Source organism: Leopardus geoffroyi, chromosome X (genome assembly GCF_018350155.1).
Source record: "Leopardus geoffroyi isolate Oge1 chromosome X, O.geoffroyi_Oge1_pat1.0, whole genome shotgun sequence".
NCBI lineage: Eukaryota > Metazoa > Chordata > Mammalia > Carnivora > Felidae > Leopardus > Leopardus geoffroyi.
This window is the reverse complement of record NC_059343.1, coordinates 43,583,076-43,601,599: the sequence shown is the minus strand read 5'-3', so window position 1 is coordinate 43,601,599 and position 18,524 is coordinate 43,583,076. Positions and strand designations below refer to the sequence as shown.

Genomic DNA, 18,524 nt, shown 5'->3' with positions numbered 1-18,524 from the left:
TCAATCTGAACAAAAATAAGTCTCTCCAAAAGACTAGATACCATATGATTCCACTTATATGAAATATCCAGAATAGACATACCCATAGAGGTATATCCATAAAGGAAAACATATTGGTGGTTGACTATGGCTGGAAAGGGGTAGAGAGGAGACTAGAAAGGGGGACTGGAAAAGGAAAGGGACTGCTAATGGGTTCAAGTTTCTTTGGGGTGGGGGTGTTGAAAAGTTCTAAAATTAGATAGTGGTGATGGCTGTACAACTCTATGACTATAATTTAAAAACCACTATATTGTTTTAAAAAAGAAAGTGTTTCGAGAGGTTCCACATGGCCAGATAGATTCCAGGTCCCTCCTGATGAGAATTTTTAAATGTAGTCTTCAGATAATCTAGTTATGATTAAAAGTATGCATTCTGGCTAGACTGCCTGAATTCAAATCCTGGCTCCTCCACTTACTAGCTGGGTGACCTTGGGCAAGTTGATTGTCTGTGCTTCACTTTTTTAACCCATACCATGAGAATCATATTACCTCCTTTGTAGGGTTGCTGTGAAGATCTACTTAATATGCAATAAAAACATGTAAAGCAAAAAAACTGTTTGAAACAACTGTATGCCAACAAATCAGGTAGTTTAGATGAAATGGACAAATTCCTAAGAAGACACAAACCAGCAAAACTGACTTAAAAAGAAAATAGGAAGTATGAATAGACCTATAACAAGTAAAAACACTGAATTAATAGGGGTGCCTGGGTGGCTCAGTCAGTTAGGTGTCCAACTTTGTCTCAGGTCATGATCTCATGGTTTGTGATTTTGAGCCCCGCATGGGGCTCTGTGCTGACAGCTCAGAGCCTGGAGTCTGCTTCGGATTCTGTGTCCCTCTCTCACTCTCTCACTTCCCTGGCTCATGCCCGCTCGCTCACTCTCTCTCTCTCTCTCTATTTCTCTCAAGAATAAAACATTAAAATTTTTTTTTAATTTTTTTTTCAACGTTTATTTATTTTTGGGACAGAGAGAGACAGAGCATGAACGGGGGAGGGGCAGAGAGAGAGGGAGACACAGAATCGGAAACAGGCTCCAGGCTCTGAGCCATCAGCCCAGAGCCTGACGCAGGGCTCGAACTCACGGACCGCGAGATCGTGACCTGGCTGAAGTGGGACACTTAACCGACTGCGCCACCCAGGCGCCCCTAAAATTTTTTTTTAAAAAAACACTGAATTAATAATTGAAAACTACCCACAAAGAAAAGTCCAGACCCAGATGGTTTCCCTGGTGAATTCTACCAAACATCTAAAGAATACCAGTTCTTCATGAACAACCCCAAGAAATAGAAGATATGAGAACAGGTCCCAACTCATTCTAGGAAGCTAATATTACTCTTATACCAAAACAAAGACATCTCAAGAAAAGTATAGTCTGATATCTCTTATAAATATAGGTGCAAAAACATCCACAAAATACTAGCAAACTAAATCCAGCAACACGTAAAAGGATTATACACCAAATGGGATTTGTCCCAGGAATGCAATATTAGTTTAACATCCAGAAATCAATTCATGGATTAAGCCAAATTAACGGAATAAAAAACAAAAGCCACATGATAATCTCAATAGATCCAGAAAAATCATTTGACAAAATACAACACCCTTTCATGATAAAAGTACTCAACAGACTAGGAATATAAAGGAGATTCCTCAACTTGATAAAGGGCATCTACGAAAAACCCAAAGCTAACATCAGACTTAACGGTGAGAGACTGATGCTTTCCCCTTAAGATCAAGCAAAAGACAAGGATATCCAACTCTTCTTTAGGGGATGGGGGATTGGTCAGGTAGCAGTAGATAACTCATATAGCACTGCTGACACTTTAGGACTAAACCCCTCTATTCTCTGAATAAATTCCAAACTCTTTGCCATGATCTGCAAGGTCCTGGTGACCTGGCTCTTATTTGCCTCTCCAAGTCCATTTCTTAAGAAACATTGGCATGGGAAATAAATATTGAGTATCTATGATACCATAAGTCTGGGGTTATCAGAGTAGGCTTTCTTGATAGAGTGAACAATGGTCTTTGTCTGTGACTGAGAGAGTTCCTGGGATGCAAGACTTTCAGTATTAAAATTGGGCAAATCCTATGAAAACCAGAATAAGTTGGTCACCCAATTATTAGAAGACAAGGATGTCCACTATTGACATTTCTATTCAACAAAGTACTAGAGGTCCTAGCCAGGGCAAGAAAATAAAAGGCAACCAGATTGGAAAGGAAGAAGTAAAACTATGTGTATTAGCAGATGACATGATTTATACAGAGAAAATCCTAGGAATCCACATAAAAACTATTAGAACTAATATATAAGTTCAGCAAGGTTCCATGATACAAGATCAATATACCAAAATCATACATATATCTATATCTTTGCAATGAACAATATGAAAATGAAATTACGAAAATAATTCTATTTGCAATAATGTCAAGAAGAATAAAATGCTTACAAATAAATTTAACAAAAGAAGTACAAAACTTATACTCTGAAAACTACAAAAATGTTGAAAGAAATTAAAGATCTAAATAAGTGAAAACACATCCCATGTTTGTGGGTTGGAGGACTTAGTATTATTAAGATGGTAATACTCCCCAAATTGATTTACAAGTTCAAGGCAACTTCTATTAGAATCCCAGCTGGCTTATTAGTGGAAATGGACAAGCTGATTCTAAAATTTATAAGTAATTGCAAGGAACCCAGAAAAACAAAACAATCTTGAAAAAGAAGAACAAAGTTGGAGGAATCACACTTCCCAATTTCAAAACATACTACAGAACAACAAGAATCAAGACAGTGTGATACTGGCATAATGATAGACATGTAGATCAATGGAATAAAACAGAGTTCAGAAATAAACACTAATATTTACTGTCATTTGATTTTTGACAAGGATGCCAAGATAATTAGGTAAAGAAAGAGTAGTCTTTTTAACAAATAGTGCTGGGACAACTGGACATCCACATGCAAAAAAATAAAGTTAGATCCCTAACATACACTACCAACAAAAATTAACTCAAAAAGGAATAAAAATCCTAAGAGCTAAAGCTTGAAAACTCTGAAAAGATAATCTTAAATCTTTGTAACCTCAGATTTGGCAATGAGCTCTTAGATAGGACACCAAAAGCATAAGCAACAAAGGAGAAAATAAACTGGACTTCATCAAAATTAAAAAATTTTGTACATCAAAGGATATGAACAAGAAAGTAAAAAGACAACCCATAGAATAAATGAAAATATTTGTAAATTACGTATCTCATCAGGGACTTGCATCTAGAAAATATAAAGAACTCTTACAACTCAATAACGAAAAGCTCAACAACCAATTTTTTTTTAATGGGCAAAGGATCAGGGGCACCTGTATGGCTCAGTCGGTTAAGTGTCCGATTTCAGTTCATGTCATGATTTCATGGTTCATGGGTTCAAGTCCCACATCGGGCTCTGTGCTGTCAGCTCAGAGCCTGGAGCCTGCTTCAGGTTCTGTGTCTCCCTCACTCTCTGCCCCTCCCCCACTCGTGCTCTGTGTGTGTGTCTCTATCTCAAAAATAAACATTAAAAAATCTAAAAAAAATAAATGGGCAGAGGATCTGAGTAGACAATCCTCCAAAAAAGTATACAAGTGGCCAATAAATACATGAAAGATGCTCAACATCAATCATCATCAGAAAAATGCAAATCTAAACCACAGTGAGGTATCACTTCACACCTACTAGCACAGCCATAATAAAAAAAAAGAGTAAGGGTTTGCAAGGATGTGGAAAATTGGAAACCCTCATACAGTGCTGGTAGGAATGTAAACTAATGCAACCACAATGGAATACAGTTTGGCAGTTCCTCACTGAGTTCACCATAGAATTACCATATGACCCAACAATTACATTCCTAGGTATATATACAAAATAACTGAAAATAGGTGTTCAAACAAAAACTTGTATACAAATGCTCATAACCACACTATTCACAATAACCAAAAGGTCAAAGCAACCCAATGCCCATCAACTGAAGAATGGATAAGAAAAGTACAGTATATTCATACAATGGAATATTGCTGGTCCATAAAAGGAATGAAGTACTGACACCCGAAACAACATGGATAAACCTTGAAAACACTATGCTAAATGAAAAAAGGTAGACACATAATACCACACGTTGTATAATTCCATTTATACAAAATTTCCAGAATAAACAAATCTATGGAAACGGAAAGTAGATTAGTGATTACCTAGATCTGGGGAGGATGGGGGAACTGAGGTGACAGCTAAAGATACAGGGTTTTGGGGTGGTTTTTTTGGATTGATTAAAATGTTCTAAAATTCACTGCAGTGATGGCTGCATAATTTCAAATATACTGAAAGCTTTTGAACTATACACATTAAATGGGTGAACTGTATAGTATGTAAATTATATCTCAATATAGAAGTTAGCAAAAAAAAAACCTCACTTAGAATAAAATGTGATTATAGTGAGCTCTCAATAAATGTCAGCTACTAGCTCTAGTGCTATTATTAAGGTCCATTCCACTGAACCCTAAGTGAAGGCAAGAATGTTTATGGTATTTTGTGAGGATTTCGCTGCTAAAGTTAGACTTATAAAAGAAATTCAGGAGAAAATAATGCAGGGAATTAAAGTCAAAATACACATAGAAATCCCAGGAATTTCATTTCAGCAAGAAACTAAGTAGGAATAAATACTAATCTGGTTTGATTTCTTTCTCCTAGGTAATTAGAAAAAGTGACTCATGGACCTAACATGTTAATTTTCTGGAGTTACCCAAGCGTTTTCTCTTACCCTTTGGAACTCATGCTTAGGCCTGCTGTATCTGTTCAGCTAATTTATTCTCTTCTTTCCTGAAAGTAATTCCCACTGGGATGAGGAGAGGTCTCCTCCACTTTCTAACTCACTCCACTTTCTAAGGCCTCACTCCACTTTCTAACTCTTCTTCTAATAAAAGTTTTTCTAGGGGTAAATCCTTTTTCTAACCCAAATAAGAATACTCATACCTACTTGCAAAACCTATGAACAGTTCCCTGTAACATCTGGAATACAAATGTTTTGGGCCTAGAGAGAGAGAGCAATTTCTCTCCAGTAACAAGGAACAAGCCTCTCCCAAAAGCTTCTAATGAGATAAGCAGATTGGCAAACTATCAACCAGCGTCTGAGTATCCCCTGAAAAGTTGCCACCATACTCTCAATAATAGACTAGCTCAAACAGGGACTTAATTACTAAAAGAGAGAAAAGATGAGCCCAAGATCTTTTGGCAAACTTCCCAATGACAACAGCTCTTTCAATATGCACACGCCATGGAAGGAGAGAAGAGGCCTATAACACTTCAGCAACCACAGCTGGGCCTACCTCAGCACCCAGGGGTTAATGTATAATCATCACTGTGGCACACTAAATATGTCTCAATGGGGGACAAAAGGAGGTCAAATGATGTCACATACTCTCCTTTACCATCTAAAACAATGCCATCAGAGTCACTTCTTACTCACCTTTCCATATTCATCTCATTGTTTTTGGCCAACCCAAGAGCAGGTGTGTTCCCTTTTATCTTCTTGGAAACATCTTTAACAAACTCCTTACTGGCTTCCTTCTTGAGCTGGGCAGGTTGAATTTGAGAAGCCTGTGAAAAAAATGAGGTGGGGGTGGGCAGGGGAAGAAGGAAGCAAGGAAATCTGAAGAACCACAAATTATCTAATAGGTAGCTCTTATAGGAAAATTTTGACTCACATCCCCACCTTGTTTGGGTATTCCCAAGAGTAATAATCGAAACATCTCACAACCAGTGTGGTACTGGTGCCAACTAATCACAGCAGAAGCTAGCAGTACAATAGTACTGCTAAATATTAGCTAAATAGCAGCCTTAAATTATTCCAAGATACAAAAAATGTAGTTCTAATCTCCATGTCAGGCATACTGGCTGGCAAATTCCCAGAAAGATGTTTTGTTAATATCACATTCCATTTTGACTCCATAAGATGTTCAGAGGGAGAAAAAGGTAATATAACTGGCTTGGCTGCCTGGGTATACCAAAATCAACTAGCTTTTCAGGTAGACCTCTGCCACAACACTACCTGCAATACATCTATCCCATCTCATTGAGGGGAAATTTATTTAACATGGGGCTTTGGGGAACTCCACCATAAACTCTAATCATGACTAATTCTATTAAACAAAAGAGATCATGAGACTGTGAATATTTTCAGTAAAAATAAATTTAAAAGTTGTGCCTTTAAAATGAAACAAACTGAACATAATTGTATTCCAAATAAATGCCATAACCACATTAAGGGAAAAAGAAAAAAGAAAACAGAAGAAAATACAACAACTAATCCAAGTAAACACAGTATTAGACTATATACCCTTAAGATACACATCTTCAGTCAGGATGGGTTTGTGGGGTGGCAAAGTACATTGCAAATAAAGCTGGAAATATTTTTAACAGGTTTATTATGGTGGTATGAATGAAGTAATTTTGAAACCCTTTTAGATGGGTTATAGTATTGAGTAAATGTGTTGATGTCCTTGGTTATAAGAGTTCTCACTGTAGGAGAAAGAAAATACAAATATGGATTAGGGAATGCAAGAAAAATCCCTGTGTATTGGAATAGGAACTGTCCAAATCCATGATTTCTTAAATAGGTGTATGTATATACATCTGAGTATATAGGTATATGTATACATGTGTGTGCATCTGTGTATACAGATATATGTGTATGTATGTTTAAGTACACATATGTGTGCATGCATAGGCATATGCAGATATTTCCTAGTTCTGTCTGCTGAAAGGGCAGAAAAAGTAGGTGCTCCAGTAGCACACTTAGCACTGAGATCTTGGTCTCTAATACCATTCCCCACTAAAAGGAACCAGAGTTCTTTGGAGAAATGGTTGACTCCAGGGCTGAGATAAAACAGATGCAAGAGGAACCTAGAACATCTTGCTATGCTGGAAAGAAGAGGCTCAAAAAATTTCCGAGATGGGGTGCCTGGATGGCTCAGTCAGTTAATCATCTAACTCTTGATTTGAGCTCAGGCCATGATCTCATGGTTTGTGAGTTTGAGCTTTGCATTGGGCTCTGTGCTAGCAGCGTGAAGCCTACTTGGTATTCTCTCTCTCTCTCCCCCTCTCTCTCTGCCCCTCCCCCACTCATTCTCATTCTCTCTCTCAAAAATAAACATTAAGAAATTTTTTTAAAAATTTATGAGAATATGTCACAAAGACACAGCAGTCAGATTGAGGGGAACTCTACTGGCCAAATCTGGGACAATTTGAGCACCAAAATAATTAAGTACAATAACGAACAATAAACCACTGAAAAAATGGGAATTTATAAGTCCACACTAATAATAAATAAACAGGGAAGGAGGGAAGGCTCACACTTTAATAGAATACCAAGGGCAGACTGGTAAATGTGAAGTGAGTGCTATAGCTGGAAAAATCAGCATAAAGATTTGGTTTAGACAAAAATCATCAATGGATGTTAAATCTAGGGGAAAATTTTTATGTAGAGCAGGTTATTTGCAGGCTCTTAAGAGTGTGTCCCACAGACCACATATTAGTTGCAAGAGGAAAAATTATAAATAGTAATTACACAGTGGGAAGCCAGACAACATCTTGACTGGAGCTCCCCAAAGCCCCATGTTAAATAAATTTCCCCAGACAACATCTTGACTATCACCAGTGAGGGACAGATGGACATCATGTGCCTCCACATGTGATATCCTAAGGACAGAACATCACCTACACAGTACCCCAGCCAAGTATGTATAATATCAATCTAGTCACATAGAAGCATCAGACAAACACAAAATGAGGAATGTTCTATTTTTAAAAAGGTGTCTAGGTGGGACTGTATTCTTCAAAAAATGGTAATGTCGATGAAAAACAAAGAAAGGCTATGGAAATGTTCCAGATTAAAAACAGCTAGAGACACAACAAGTAAATGATACTACACTGGATCTTTTACTGGAGGGTAAAAATACTTATAACATTGACCTTATGAGGTCAACTGAAAAAATTGGAATATGAATAGATGACATAAAAATATATCAATGTAAATCTATAAAGTTGTTAATAGTACTGTGGTTATACAATACAATTTCTCTGAGGAACTATACACTAAAGTACTTAGGGGTAAAGGACCATGATGTATATAAGCAAATGGGATAAAATGTTAACTATAGGTTAAACCAGGTGAAGAGTATATATATATTATTTGTACTACTTTGTATTTTTGCAACTTTTTGTAAACTTGAACTTATTTCCAAATGAAATATTAAAAAATATGCCTTTGTATCATCAGATCATAATAAGCAACCACAATTCAATAGGGAATTCTTTCTTAGGTCCCCAAGTCATCCAACTCTGATCCTCAAATAGCTTGGCACTATTTTCATTTTAACTTCTTACCTAAAGTTTTACAAACTCCCTATATGTGCAACCGAGATTCAGTATTAGAAAAGAAATGTATTCTTGGCAGAAGAGAGGTGGAGACCCCAACACTTAGGGTGAAACTCTCTACCTGCCATATGTGAAAGTTCAAAGCACTAATATTCTCAGATTTCAGCTCAAGGGGACCTTAATCTGCACTTCCTTACAATTGTTTCATTAAAAAAAATACGAAAATTGTGTCCTACTGAAACAAAATCATTTAGGTAAATGTGGACACAGACCCTATCTCCTTGTCTACTAGCTTAGGACCAGTTCTTACATATCAAAAGTCCTTCCCATGCTTGAATGATAAAGAGGAAAAGAAAAATACAGCAGATTAATTACAACAGATAGATTCCTTTGGCAGGCCAGGACCTCACTGGTGAATGCTGAGGAAAAGATAGATGTGTGGACATGGAGACTTAGTAATACAGACAGAAAGAAGCAAATAATCATATAGGGAATCCCCAAAATTCTGAGAGAAAGGAGCCCTCACCCCTCAAATAGATGAGCTCAGACATAGGAATGGTTTAGGCACATTGGAATGATGGAACTTTCTCTGGCAAGTACCAAAGACTATTCAAGGTGACCAAATTAAATCTTCAGAACTTATATGCAAAGGGGAATTCTGCTTTCTGAGTTTCTGGAAAGCTAGGGGTAGAGCTACTGCTGAGAGATGCCTTGCTTCTCCCACTCCAACCCTATATAAGGATGTGGCCTAATAGATAGTGCATCAGTTGGAGACCCAGAAGGATCCTGGATGATTTCTCTTCTATTTGTTTATTCGTGTTTGTTCTTTATGAATTGCAGTATAAACTTCATGGAGGGAAAAAAAAACGACTGACACACAGCCAGAAATTTTCTCATATGCTGTAAGACCTTGCTTTGCACATTGTCATAACTGCTCTCCCATCAGAGACTCTGGGGGTCAAGAGAAGCCACACTAACATGGGCTGCATCCGCTTCTGATTTGTGTAGCTATCTTATTTCAGCTAAGTTTCTAGATCCATGGCTAAATAAGTCAGGAAACAAATCTAACCCTATAGGTCTGTGTGGGAAGGGTCTCTTTCAACCAATCAACAGTCAATCTGAAATTATTCAGAAAGTCATAACCTAATTATATATGTTGCAATCTGCATGGGAAAAAGACTATACTAGTACAAAGGTGGTCACATAATACCTAAAGAGGAGAGATCCAAAAGAGAGAACTTTGCCAATACTTATCCAATCTTGCTCAAGGGAGTAAAATATTGTCTAGTAGATGTATTCTGGTAGTCACAGAAGGACACTCTATTATGGAGGGCAAGGTTCTCTATATCCTAGATAAAACAGGCTTCAAAAGCAACATTGGGCAAATCCTAATCTGTATACATAATTATGGTATCTACCTCATAGAACTAAATGAGGATTAAGTGAGTTGATACTGGAAAAAGTGCTTAGAATAGTGCCTGGCACATGGTAAGCACTCACTTGTCATCAGTTATTATTTTCTAACACCAAAGATTACCTTTGGCCCAATTCTACATTCAATTAGTAACATCTTAACTATCAATTCTGGATTTTGCTACTTAATAACACCAGGAGGGAGGTAACTTGGAAGTGAACTCAACAATTCTCATCAAAATTGAGTTTCTCAATCTCCATAGTTGAAGACCAGATAGATCATGGAACTGCGGTCCTCAATGGTTCCGTACATCGGGGCACATTTTTTTTGTGGTCACTATGAATGGGCTGCTGCTGGAATTTAATGCCAGGAGCCAAATATGTTACGGCTGAGAACAGTTCTACACAACAGAAAAAAACTACTGTACTAACTGCCCATAGTATTTGAATTGATAAATACTTCCCCGAACGACAATGACTCCATCAAGATACTTCCAAGGCCTAGGCAGCTAGCTGAGCCACCTCTGGATTTTATCTAAATGCAAGATTCCATAGTTTTTATATTTATCTACAATTTCACATCTGATAATCACTGTCTGCTGCTTCCAGACAGCTCAACCAATTATTCCAGATGGTATGCATCAACAGAATAGCTCCTGCAGTTTCTGAAATTGGGTCATCCATTCCAAATAAAATTGGCTCTCAACACTCTAGAGAGGGTCAGGGTCTGGCAAACCAAAAAGGTCCCTTAAGGAAGAGGTTATCTAAGCCTTAGCAAACCACAGCAGAGGATTGAACTAGCATACTCACGTTGGTGAGATCTTCAAAAGCTGATCTCTTTTTGCGTGGTCTCTTAGGTGAAAATGAAGATATCTTTGCTTGGTAATTCTCCCTTCTCTAAAAAAGTAAAAGAGACAAATAAGTATATCCAATCATGAACACTTTTCAGGGACTTTGGATCATCTTTAGAGCTCAGGGGGAAGCTCCAGAATCTCCAAGCAACCAAGGATATATAGAATAAACCCTAGTGAACTACAACAAAATGAAATTTTGGCACTCGCTGATACTTAGAGTCCCTGAAGGAGGTAATCACTGATGATAGGGACAAGGCTATGACGATGACCTTTAGTGTAACTCTTAGAATGAGCAAAATAGCTTAGTAAAGCTAGTTTTCCCTCTTAGTTCTCTGATCTTTACGGTTATCCAATCTAAGATTATCAATCACCACCACCACCCAGCTACTCCCAGTCATTCCTTTAATATGGATGCTCTCAAGCAAATTAGTTCAATAGTTTAACAAATAAGTGTCTCTTATGTTAAGTATTTAAAACATTCCCAATACGGACAATAACACATTATCTCTAGATCCTGGTCTAGGATCGCTTCTCTACTAGCTATTGACGTTGGACAACTCACGTAATCTCTCAGCCTCAGTTTTCTTATCAGTATAACTGGAATGATAAACTTCCTTATTTGAAGATCAAATAAGAAAATACGTGTTTTAAAAAGTCTGTATAAACTTAAGTGTACATAAATCATATTTTTAAATAATATAGCCCAATACGATTTTAAGCCTCATAAAGAAAATTCTGAATTTTTTAAGTATACATTTTCATGATTTAATTTTGTTATTTTTTTAAGTAATCTCTATACTCAACATGGGTTTCAAACTCACAACCCTGAGATCAAGAGTCAGATACCCTACCAGCTGAGCAGACCAGGCACTCCAAATTTTGTAGTTTGAGAAAGGAGTTTGGTAATCCATATTAACCTCTAATTTGTTAGTGTATATGAATGAGGGTTAGTAGAAGGAAGGAGAGGTGGATATTTTGGAGCAGAGGTGGCTTTCTTTCTAGCTATTGTTTACCATGCCTTACTCAACTCCCATGTGAATAAGGCCATCTCCATGGGGCTAGAGGTTAGGATGAATTATACCGTAGGACTCTTCTGCTCCCTAACAATTTTTATTTGGTAAAAGTCTCCTAAGTCTCAAATTTCCTTTATGAAATGAGAACCCTGCCCTACTTATATCAGAGAGCTGTTATAATGGGAAGCAGAACATTAGGGTCGCGCCATTTATTTGCTCTGTTCCTCATCTAGGCCATGAAAAGTTAGTACATGACACAATAAGTGATCAGAAGTTTAAAGAATTGGATTAAAAACACAATAGACCCATCTAGTACAGCAAAGCAATCCTGAAAGAGAAGAATTACTTCTGCTTTCTAATTGATTAAGCTTGGAAATCAGAAAACTATTAGTCTTTTATCTAGTTCTTGATAAATAATCCTAGTGGAAATAATTAGCAAAACTAAAATATTTCGTGGTTACACAAATCTCACAAATTAGCTAAGAAATAAATTGTCCCAATTCCCATTTAATATTACCAGTAGAAACAATCAGCCCCAAATAAAATTCACAAGTGAAACTGAACTCAATAAAATGTAGATTTACAAAATGTGTCCCAAGAAAGTTGGATTTGGAAAAATAACCACCACAAAAGAAAACTCATTATGGCAGAGCTCTAATGTCTAATATTGACAAAAATCTGATCAATGTATCAAATCCTTCTTACCAAATTTACATATGAAAAAAAACATTTAGCCCCTCCATGAAAATCATTTTAGTAAACCAAAAAATGAAAATGATTGGAAAATGTTTATCTGTACTGCAAGAAAACCAATCAAGGGGGGCGCCTGGGTGGCGCAGTCGGTTGAGCGTCCGACTTCAGCCAGGTCACGATCTCGCGGTCCGTGAGTTCGAGCCCCGCGTCAGGCTATGGGCTGATGGCTCAGAGCCTGGAGCCTGTTTCCGATTCTGTGTCTCCCTCTCTCTCTGCCCCTCCCCCGTTCATGCTTTGTCTCTCTCTGTCCCAAAAATAAATAAACGTTGAAAAAAAAAATTTTTTTTAAATAAAAAATTAAAAAAAAAATAAAATAAAATAAAAGAAAAGAAAAGAAAACCAATCAAGGAAATTAAATTGGCCTAATGATGTTTGCTCTAGGAAATACTCACTTAATGACAATTCATCAGTGTTAGTAAAACTCTGATTAAAATATGTATGATGAGGAACAAAGAACATCACAGGGTTGGAATGACACTGTCAAACTATCCACAAGGTCAAAACAGCAAAAGCAAAATGGATGCATTATTCAAATTTAATAGCTGTAAAAAGCACGATAATCCATTTGTTGATCTAATCTTCATATTCTCCCCAGGAGGTACTAAGCAGCCTCCTGGCAAGGTGCTTTGAACATCTCCCAGAAACCAAGAGTATAGATGTGATCATTAATGAGAGCTCAGTACTGTTTACTTTTGAAGGTTGTGAAGGGTGTCCTTCATTTTAGCTATGCATTTATAGAAAAGTAGAATTCATGCTTAGAACCCAAGTTCTAATTTGCTGGTCTTCTTCAACTACAAGGGCTACCATGCCTTCCCAATTTCTCAGATTAAACAACACATATTCAGAAAGATTAGGGGTGGGGATAGGGACTGAGCCAACACAGGAAGAAGCTACTCAAGACACTGTTGGGAGAGACGGCTTGCTCTAACCTTTCCATATTGGCCATGATCACTGGGCACAACGTTGCTGGACTGAGATTTCTTCATCTCAGGTTTGGAGCCTCGGGATGGTAGTGGTAGTGGCATCTCTTACGGATTCAGCAGTGTCTATCCAAGATAGGGCTGCAAGCAGAAAGCGACTCTTTAAAACATCATTCACCAGAAACATCACAGCATTCTCTGGAAACCCGTGAGAATACCCAAGCTCTCTCTAGCATCTCTAGGAGAAAACATACTTTGAAGTAGGCAAATCTGGGTTCAAATACTGGTTCTACCATAATTAACCTTGGGCAGTCTAAAAAGCCCGGCACAGTGCCTGCCATCCTGTGTGGGCACTGGAACTATGGCCTACCTCCTAGTTTAGGCCTGGGAATACTGGGAACAAATCACATGAACGTTTTGCATTAAAAACAATCAAGAACATGACATATCACATAGTATGGAAACCAGTTGGAAGGGTTAATGTTCTTTAAAAGGCACAGGGTCCTGGCACAGCAATTATAATGATGCTACAGAGAAGACACAAGAATATACTGCACACACATATACATGATAGGCCAAAGTATTCAAACACTGCATTCCATCAGAAGAAACTGTAATCCAGTTCCAGACACCTGGCAAGAAAAAAATTCAAGATGAGATAATGATAGAAGGAACTAACTTATTGAAAAATCACTTGACATAAAAATTTAACCGTCATTACAGCCCTTGGGAGAGTCCTATTTTTGTCCCATCTCAGTGGTGGACCCCATTCTACATTCCTTAAAGTTCTTTGTGAGTCCTCAATAGTTAGGATACACTTATGTGACTCACAAGCAAATGCATTGTCAGGAGGAACCAGTTTTTGGATATACCGGAGACCTTTCCCACTCAGATGCAACTGCCCTTCCAACCTCACCCACATTCAATCTCTAAGTTCAACTGCATTTGACAAATAATAGGCTCCTCTAAGAGAGACCCTAAAGGCAATGCAACAAACTTACCCGCCACTCTGTACCTGGTATTTCAGGCAATGGAGATACAAACACAAATCATTCATCTTATCCTATAAGTATTCACATGCACAGCTGTAACAGTAACATAAAAATGTGGCAATGATTTAATAAGAGTAAATACAAAGTACTACAGCAACATAATAGAAAGTCAGTAATCTTGTAGGGGGGATAAAGGGGTGGAAGAAGCCTTCATAGAGGAAGTTATATATGATCTAGACTTAAGTGACAAAGGGGATCCCAAGCAGACTGGGGAGCTTTTGCAGGCAAAGAAAGCCTGAGCGCAGGCAGAGGCTTGCACATAGCAAGCACAGCAGGTGCAGGGACTTCCCAGTTGTCTGGAGCATGGATACAAAGAGTGTATTGGGGAAGAGTCAGAAAGGGGCTGAATGCTAGGCTAGGGCCAGGCTGCTAAGAAAGGGAAGCAGAAAAGACTGCAGCTTGAGAGGAAGGTTTAAGAAAGGAGAAAGGCTGATTTGGGTTTTGCTTTGGATGGAGAAGTATTAAACATTTTGTCAGGAAAAATCAGTACAAGTATGTGCCTCCGCATTTATTACTTCAGTTGGTCTCACAACAAAGCAGTAAGGGTATGCAGTACAGATACAATTCGTTCCACTGTAGAAACCTAGATGTGTTAAGTAACTTACTACCCAGGACAAAACTATTAAGCAGCATAGATCACCCAGCTCTTTCTAGGGCTCTTTTTAAAATACCATGAAGTCTCCCCAATCATACTCAAAAGCACTCTAAAACAGTCCATGGTCCAAAGCAAAAGGCTTTAATGTGGAAGTGTAAGGAGACAGAATGAGCCTAAAGATTTTTTAAAGAAGCCACTGGGTTTTTAAACCAGCCAACTTAGCATCTTTGAGCCTTAATTTTCTCACTTGCAATAGAGCAATACCACCATTTATTTGTAGAAGCATCATATGGCTCAAAAGGAAATTTGTATGTGCAAAGCCTAACACATGGTAGGCCCTCAAAGTAGGTGATGCATCTTATTTTCCTTTTCATCCCCCAAAATCCAAACCTATTTTCTATCTCATCTCTCAAAACTCAGCCAAGCAGGAATAAAGCTAAATTGGGTGCACCCACCCTTAACCACACTGTCTGAAAACCACTTACCTCCCTATTATTATTATTCACACCTCATACAATTTTTTTAATGGCTGACCAAAGATTCATGTTCTGAAACTTTTATCTTTCAAGGGGGAAAGAAAAAAATAGCCTGGAGTCAACAGGATAGAAAGCTTTCAGTTGATTACATCACAGAGTAACTAAGCTTGAGAGAATAAGTTTATTCAGATGATAATCACACACCACCTTCATTTTCCTGAACACTAATCACTTTCTTTGGGGGACACACACACTAACTTAAGTATTCTCTGCCATTAGGAGGGGGTAGGGGCTTGGCACCACCAAAAACAGCTTTCATTAAAGGACATTCTGCAGAACATTCTCGACTTCTACCACCTACAGAATGGAGCCTTGCGTGGACAAGAAAATCAGAATCCTTTCCACTTTCCAGACTTTCCATATTCTCTACATACACACTGATAAGTGTTGGAGACCCCCTGAGAATCCCAGGGCTGATGATAAAACCCAAACAGGGGCAAATTGGCTCATTTAGAAGCCCAGGTGCTTAGACTCCAAAACTGTAGATCAAGACAGTCTACAGGAAACAACAGCAACTTCATTTTATATATAAATGCAGGTTATAGACAGCAAGACACTGGGGAGACAATGCAGCATGGTGTGCATGAAAGCAGTACCAGGCTGTGAAGGATGCCTAGGGTAGAACTCTGACCTTGCCCCTAGCTGGCTGGATGACACTAGGCAAGTCTCTTTTCTTTAGGCCTTGTCTCCCCACCTTAAAAAATGAGGCAATGGGACCAGAACCTCCTAGCTATTCACCATGGTTTGAACAGACCAGCAACATTAGCATCACCTGCGAGCTTATTAGCAATTTAAAATCCAGGTCCCAAACTAGACCTACTAAATCTGAAAGTGCAAGTTAGCAATATCCCTAGGTGAGTTGTATGCACTTCAAAGTTTAAGAAGCACTGTTCTGGGTCCTTTGACTTCTGACATTCTAGGATCCTAAGTGGACCAAAGCGGAGAGCAGTGGGAAAGCCAGCTGCAGCGGTTGGAGTAGGGGATAGAAGACAGCCAGTGGAGATCAAAGGGAGAACAAGGGACAGAGCACACATTTCCATCCTCCTTCATATCCTACCACCTGTAGTTCAAAAGACATCCTGCAAGTAGCATTCTCTGACTTAAATAAGGGTCAGTGAAACTAATCCTCCACACTTCCACTTGTGAAAAGACGTTCTGTAAATGTACTGTGATTCAGGCATGTGTACTGGTCACTCTATCTAAAAGCTAGGACCTAGTCTCACTCGTTTTGCCATCTCATCCTCTAAAACACACTCCTGCCCAACTTCGCTCAGACTGCTGACATCAGAACAAAACAAAGGTTTCAAGGCAAGGATGCCGCGCTTGCGGGCGAGAGAAGACAGCGTGTTAACCAGGAACAGGAGTGGTGCTGAGGCATCAACCCGCGTGCGACTGGGCCGGACATTCGAGCGGACAGTACAAGCCCAAAGACGCCTACCTCACATCGAGACTGAGGGCAGAACAGGAAAGATCATGGACGCACTCCTAGACCAGGAGAGGCCCGGGAAATGAACGGAGCTCCGTGTTGTAGCGACCCGTGTCCTTCTCAACCTGGACTGTGCCGGCTCCAATCTGCCCAGTAGCGAATTTTGAAAATTACAGCCCCAGAAGGAAGCGCAGTGGTGATTGGCCAGAAGGAGCCAATCAGCGTGCACAGTTGGGACGCGTGCTCCCCCCCAGCCAGGAGAGGCGGGGCTGGGTATTTTTAAATTGAACTCTGCAGCTAACAGACTTCGCATTGGGGCGTGGTTTCAAATACAATTGGTTGAACTAGGCAGGCCTGACCAGCGGAGTACTGGGCTCTTTAAAGAGACGTTATCTTTAAATAATCCTGCTTCTAGGATGGGAGGGAGTGGCTGCATAGTGCAGATTCAGACCAACTAAAAAATTAATACTAATAACCCTTTGTAGAGTCAAATGTTAACTCCTGCTGGCTTCACAAATGGCCTTGTGAGGGAAAGACAGTAATTATTGCCCCTATTTTAGGAATAAGCACCCAAAGTGCAGAGAGCTAATAGTAGTTAGCATTAATTTACCAATAGCTCTGTGCTAACTGCTACAAATTTTTGTTTTAAATCCTGTCCAAAAAGAGAGGTACCTTTATTATTGCCATTTTACAGATAACAAAATTGTAACTTGCTAACTGCTCAATGTCACAAACCTACATTGTGGCAAAGCAGGTATTACAACTCAGATATTCTTATTTTTACTCATTTTACTCATTCATTCATTCATTCATTCAAGTTACTGAGCACCTGCTTTGTTCCAGGAGCTAGAAAAACTATAGATGAGTAATTGACAAAAGACTTGAAAAATTGATAGCCCTGCCCTATCCTCTAAGGATGCAAAAAGTAAATGGAGATACCAAAGATAAAATCCAGGACTTCCTGCATATACAGCAGATACCACTAAACTACATCCCTGCCTTTATTATCAGCCCATTCTCCTTTTAGTATCTCACAGCTTCTACATTAAAGGTGGAGTATTCACATGATCCCAGACCTTCTTCTCTTTTTAATCTCCCTAGTTTATTTCATCCAGATCCACGACTTTAAACATCATCTAAAAGCTGACCCTGAACTCCAGATTCATAAATCCAACTGACTACTCCACATCTGTACTTGGATGTCTGATAGATACCTCAAATTCAACATGTTCACAACACTTACCAAACCTGACCCTTCTTCCGATGTCTCCCATTCCAAAAAATGGTACCACGTCAAAACTGTTAATCAAGTCAGAAACCTGGGTATCATCTTTGATTCAAACTCTCTTCCATAACCTTACCTTCCCGCATCCAATCCTTCAGCAAGTCCTGTACCTTAAAACTGTACCTTACATCCATCCACTTCTTTTCATCTCCACTGCCACCACGGTCTCTCATTTGGACCACTGCCATGAGCCTCCAAGCTGCTCTCCCTCTTTACAATATTGATCTCCTTTAATGTGAAT

At 38.8% G+C, this 18,524-nt stretch overlaps 1 protein-coding gene across 2 annotated transcripts in view; it reads right to left on the bottom strand.

Moving 5' to 3' along the window:
* The window catches only part of CCNB3 (cyclin B3), a 67,286-nt gene extending 50,101 nt beyond the window's left edge, over positions 1-17,185 (bottom strand). Inside the window, exons 1-4 of one of the 2 annotated variants that reach the window (XM_045471298.1) lie at positions 17,011-17,185; positions 13,399-13,530; positions 10,660-10,746; positions 5,528-5,658 (exon numbers count right to left, since the gene is read on the bottom strand). In XM_045471298.1, coding sequence (XP_045327254.1) covers positions 5,528-5,658; positions 10,660-10,746; positions 13,399-13,494 — 314 coding nt within the window. In that variant the 5' untranslated portion in view covers positions 13,495-13,530; positions 17,011-17,185. The remainder of the gene's footprint in view (positions 1-5,527; positions 5,659-10,659; positions 10,747-13,398; positions 13,531-17,010) is intronic. The other variant, XM_045471299.1, reaches the window with a different exon arrangement.
* Positions 17,186-18,524: the final 1,339 nt, after the last annotated feature.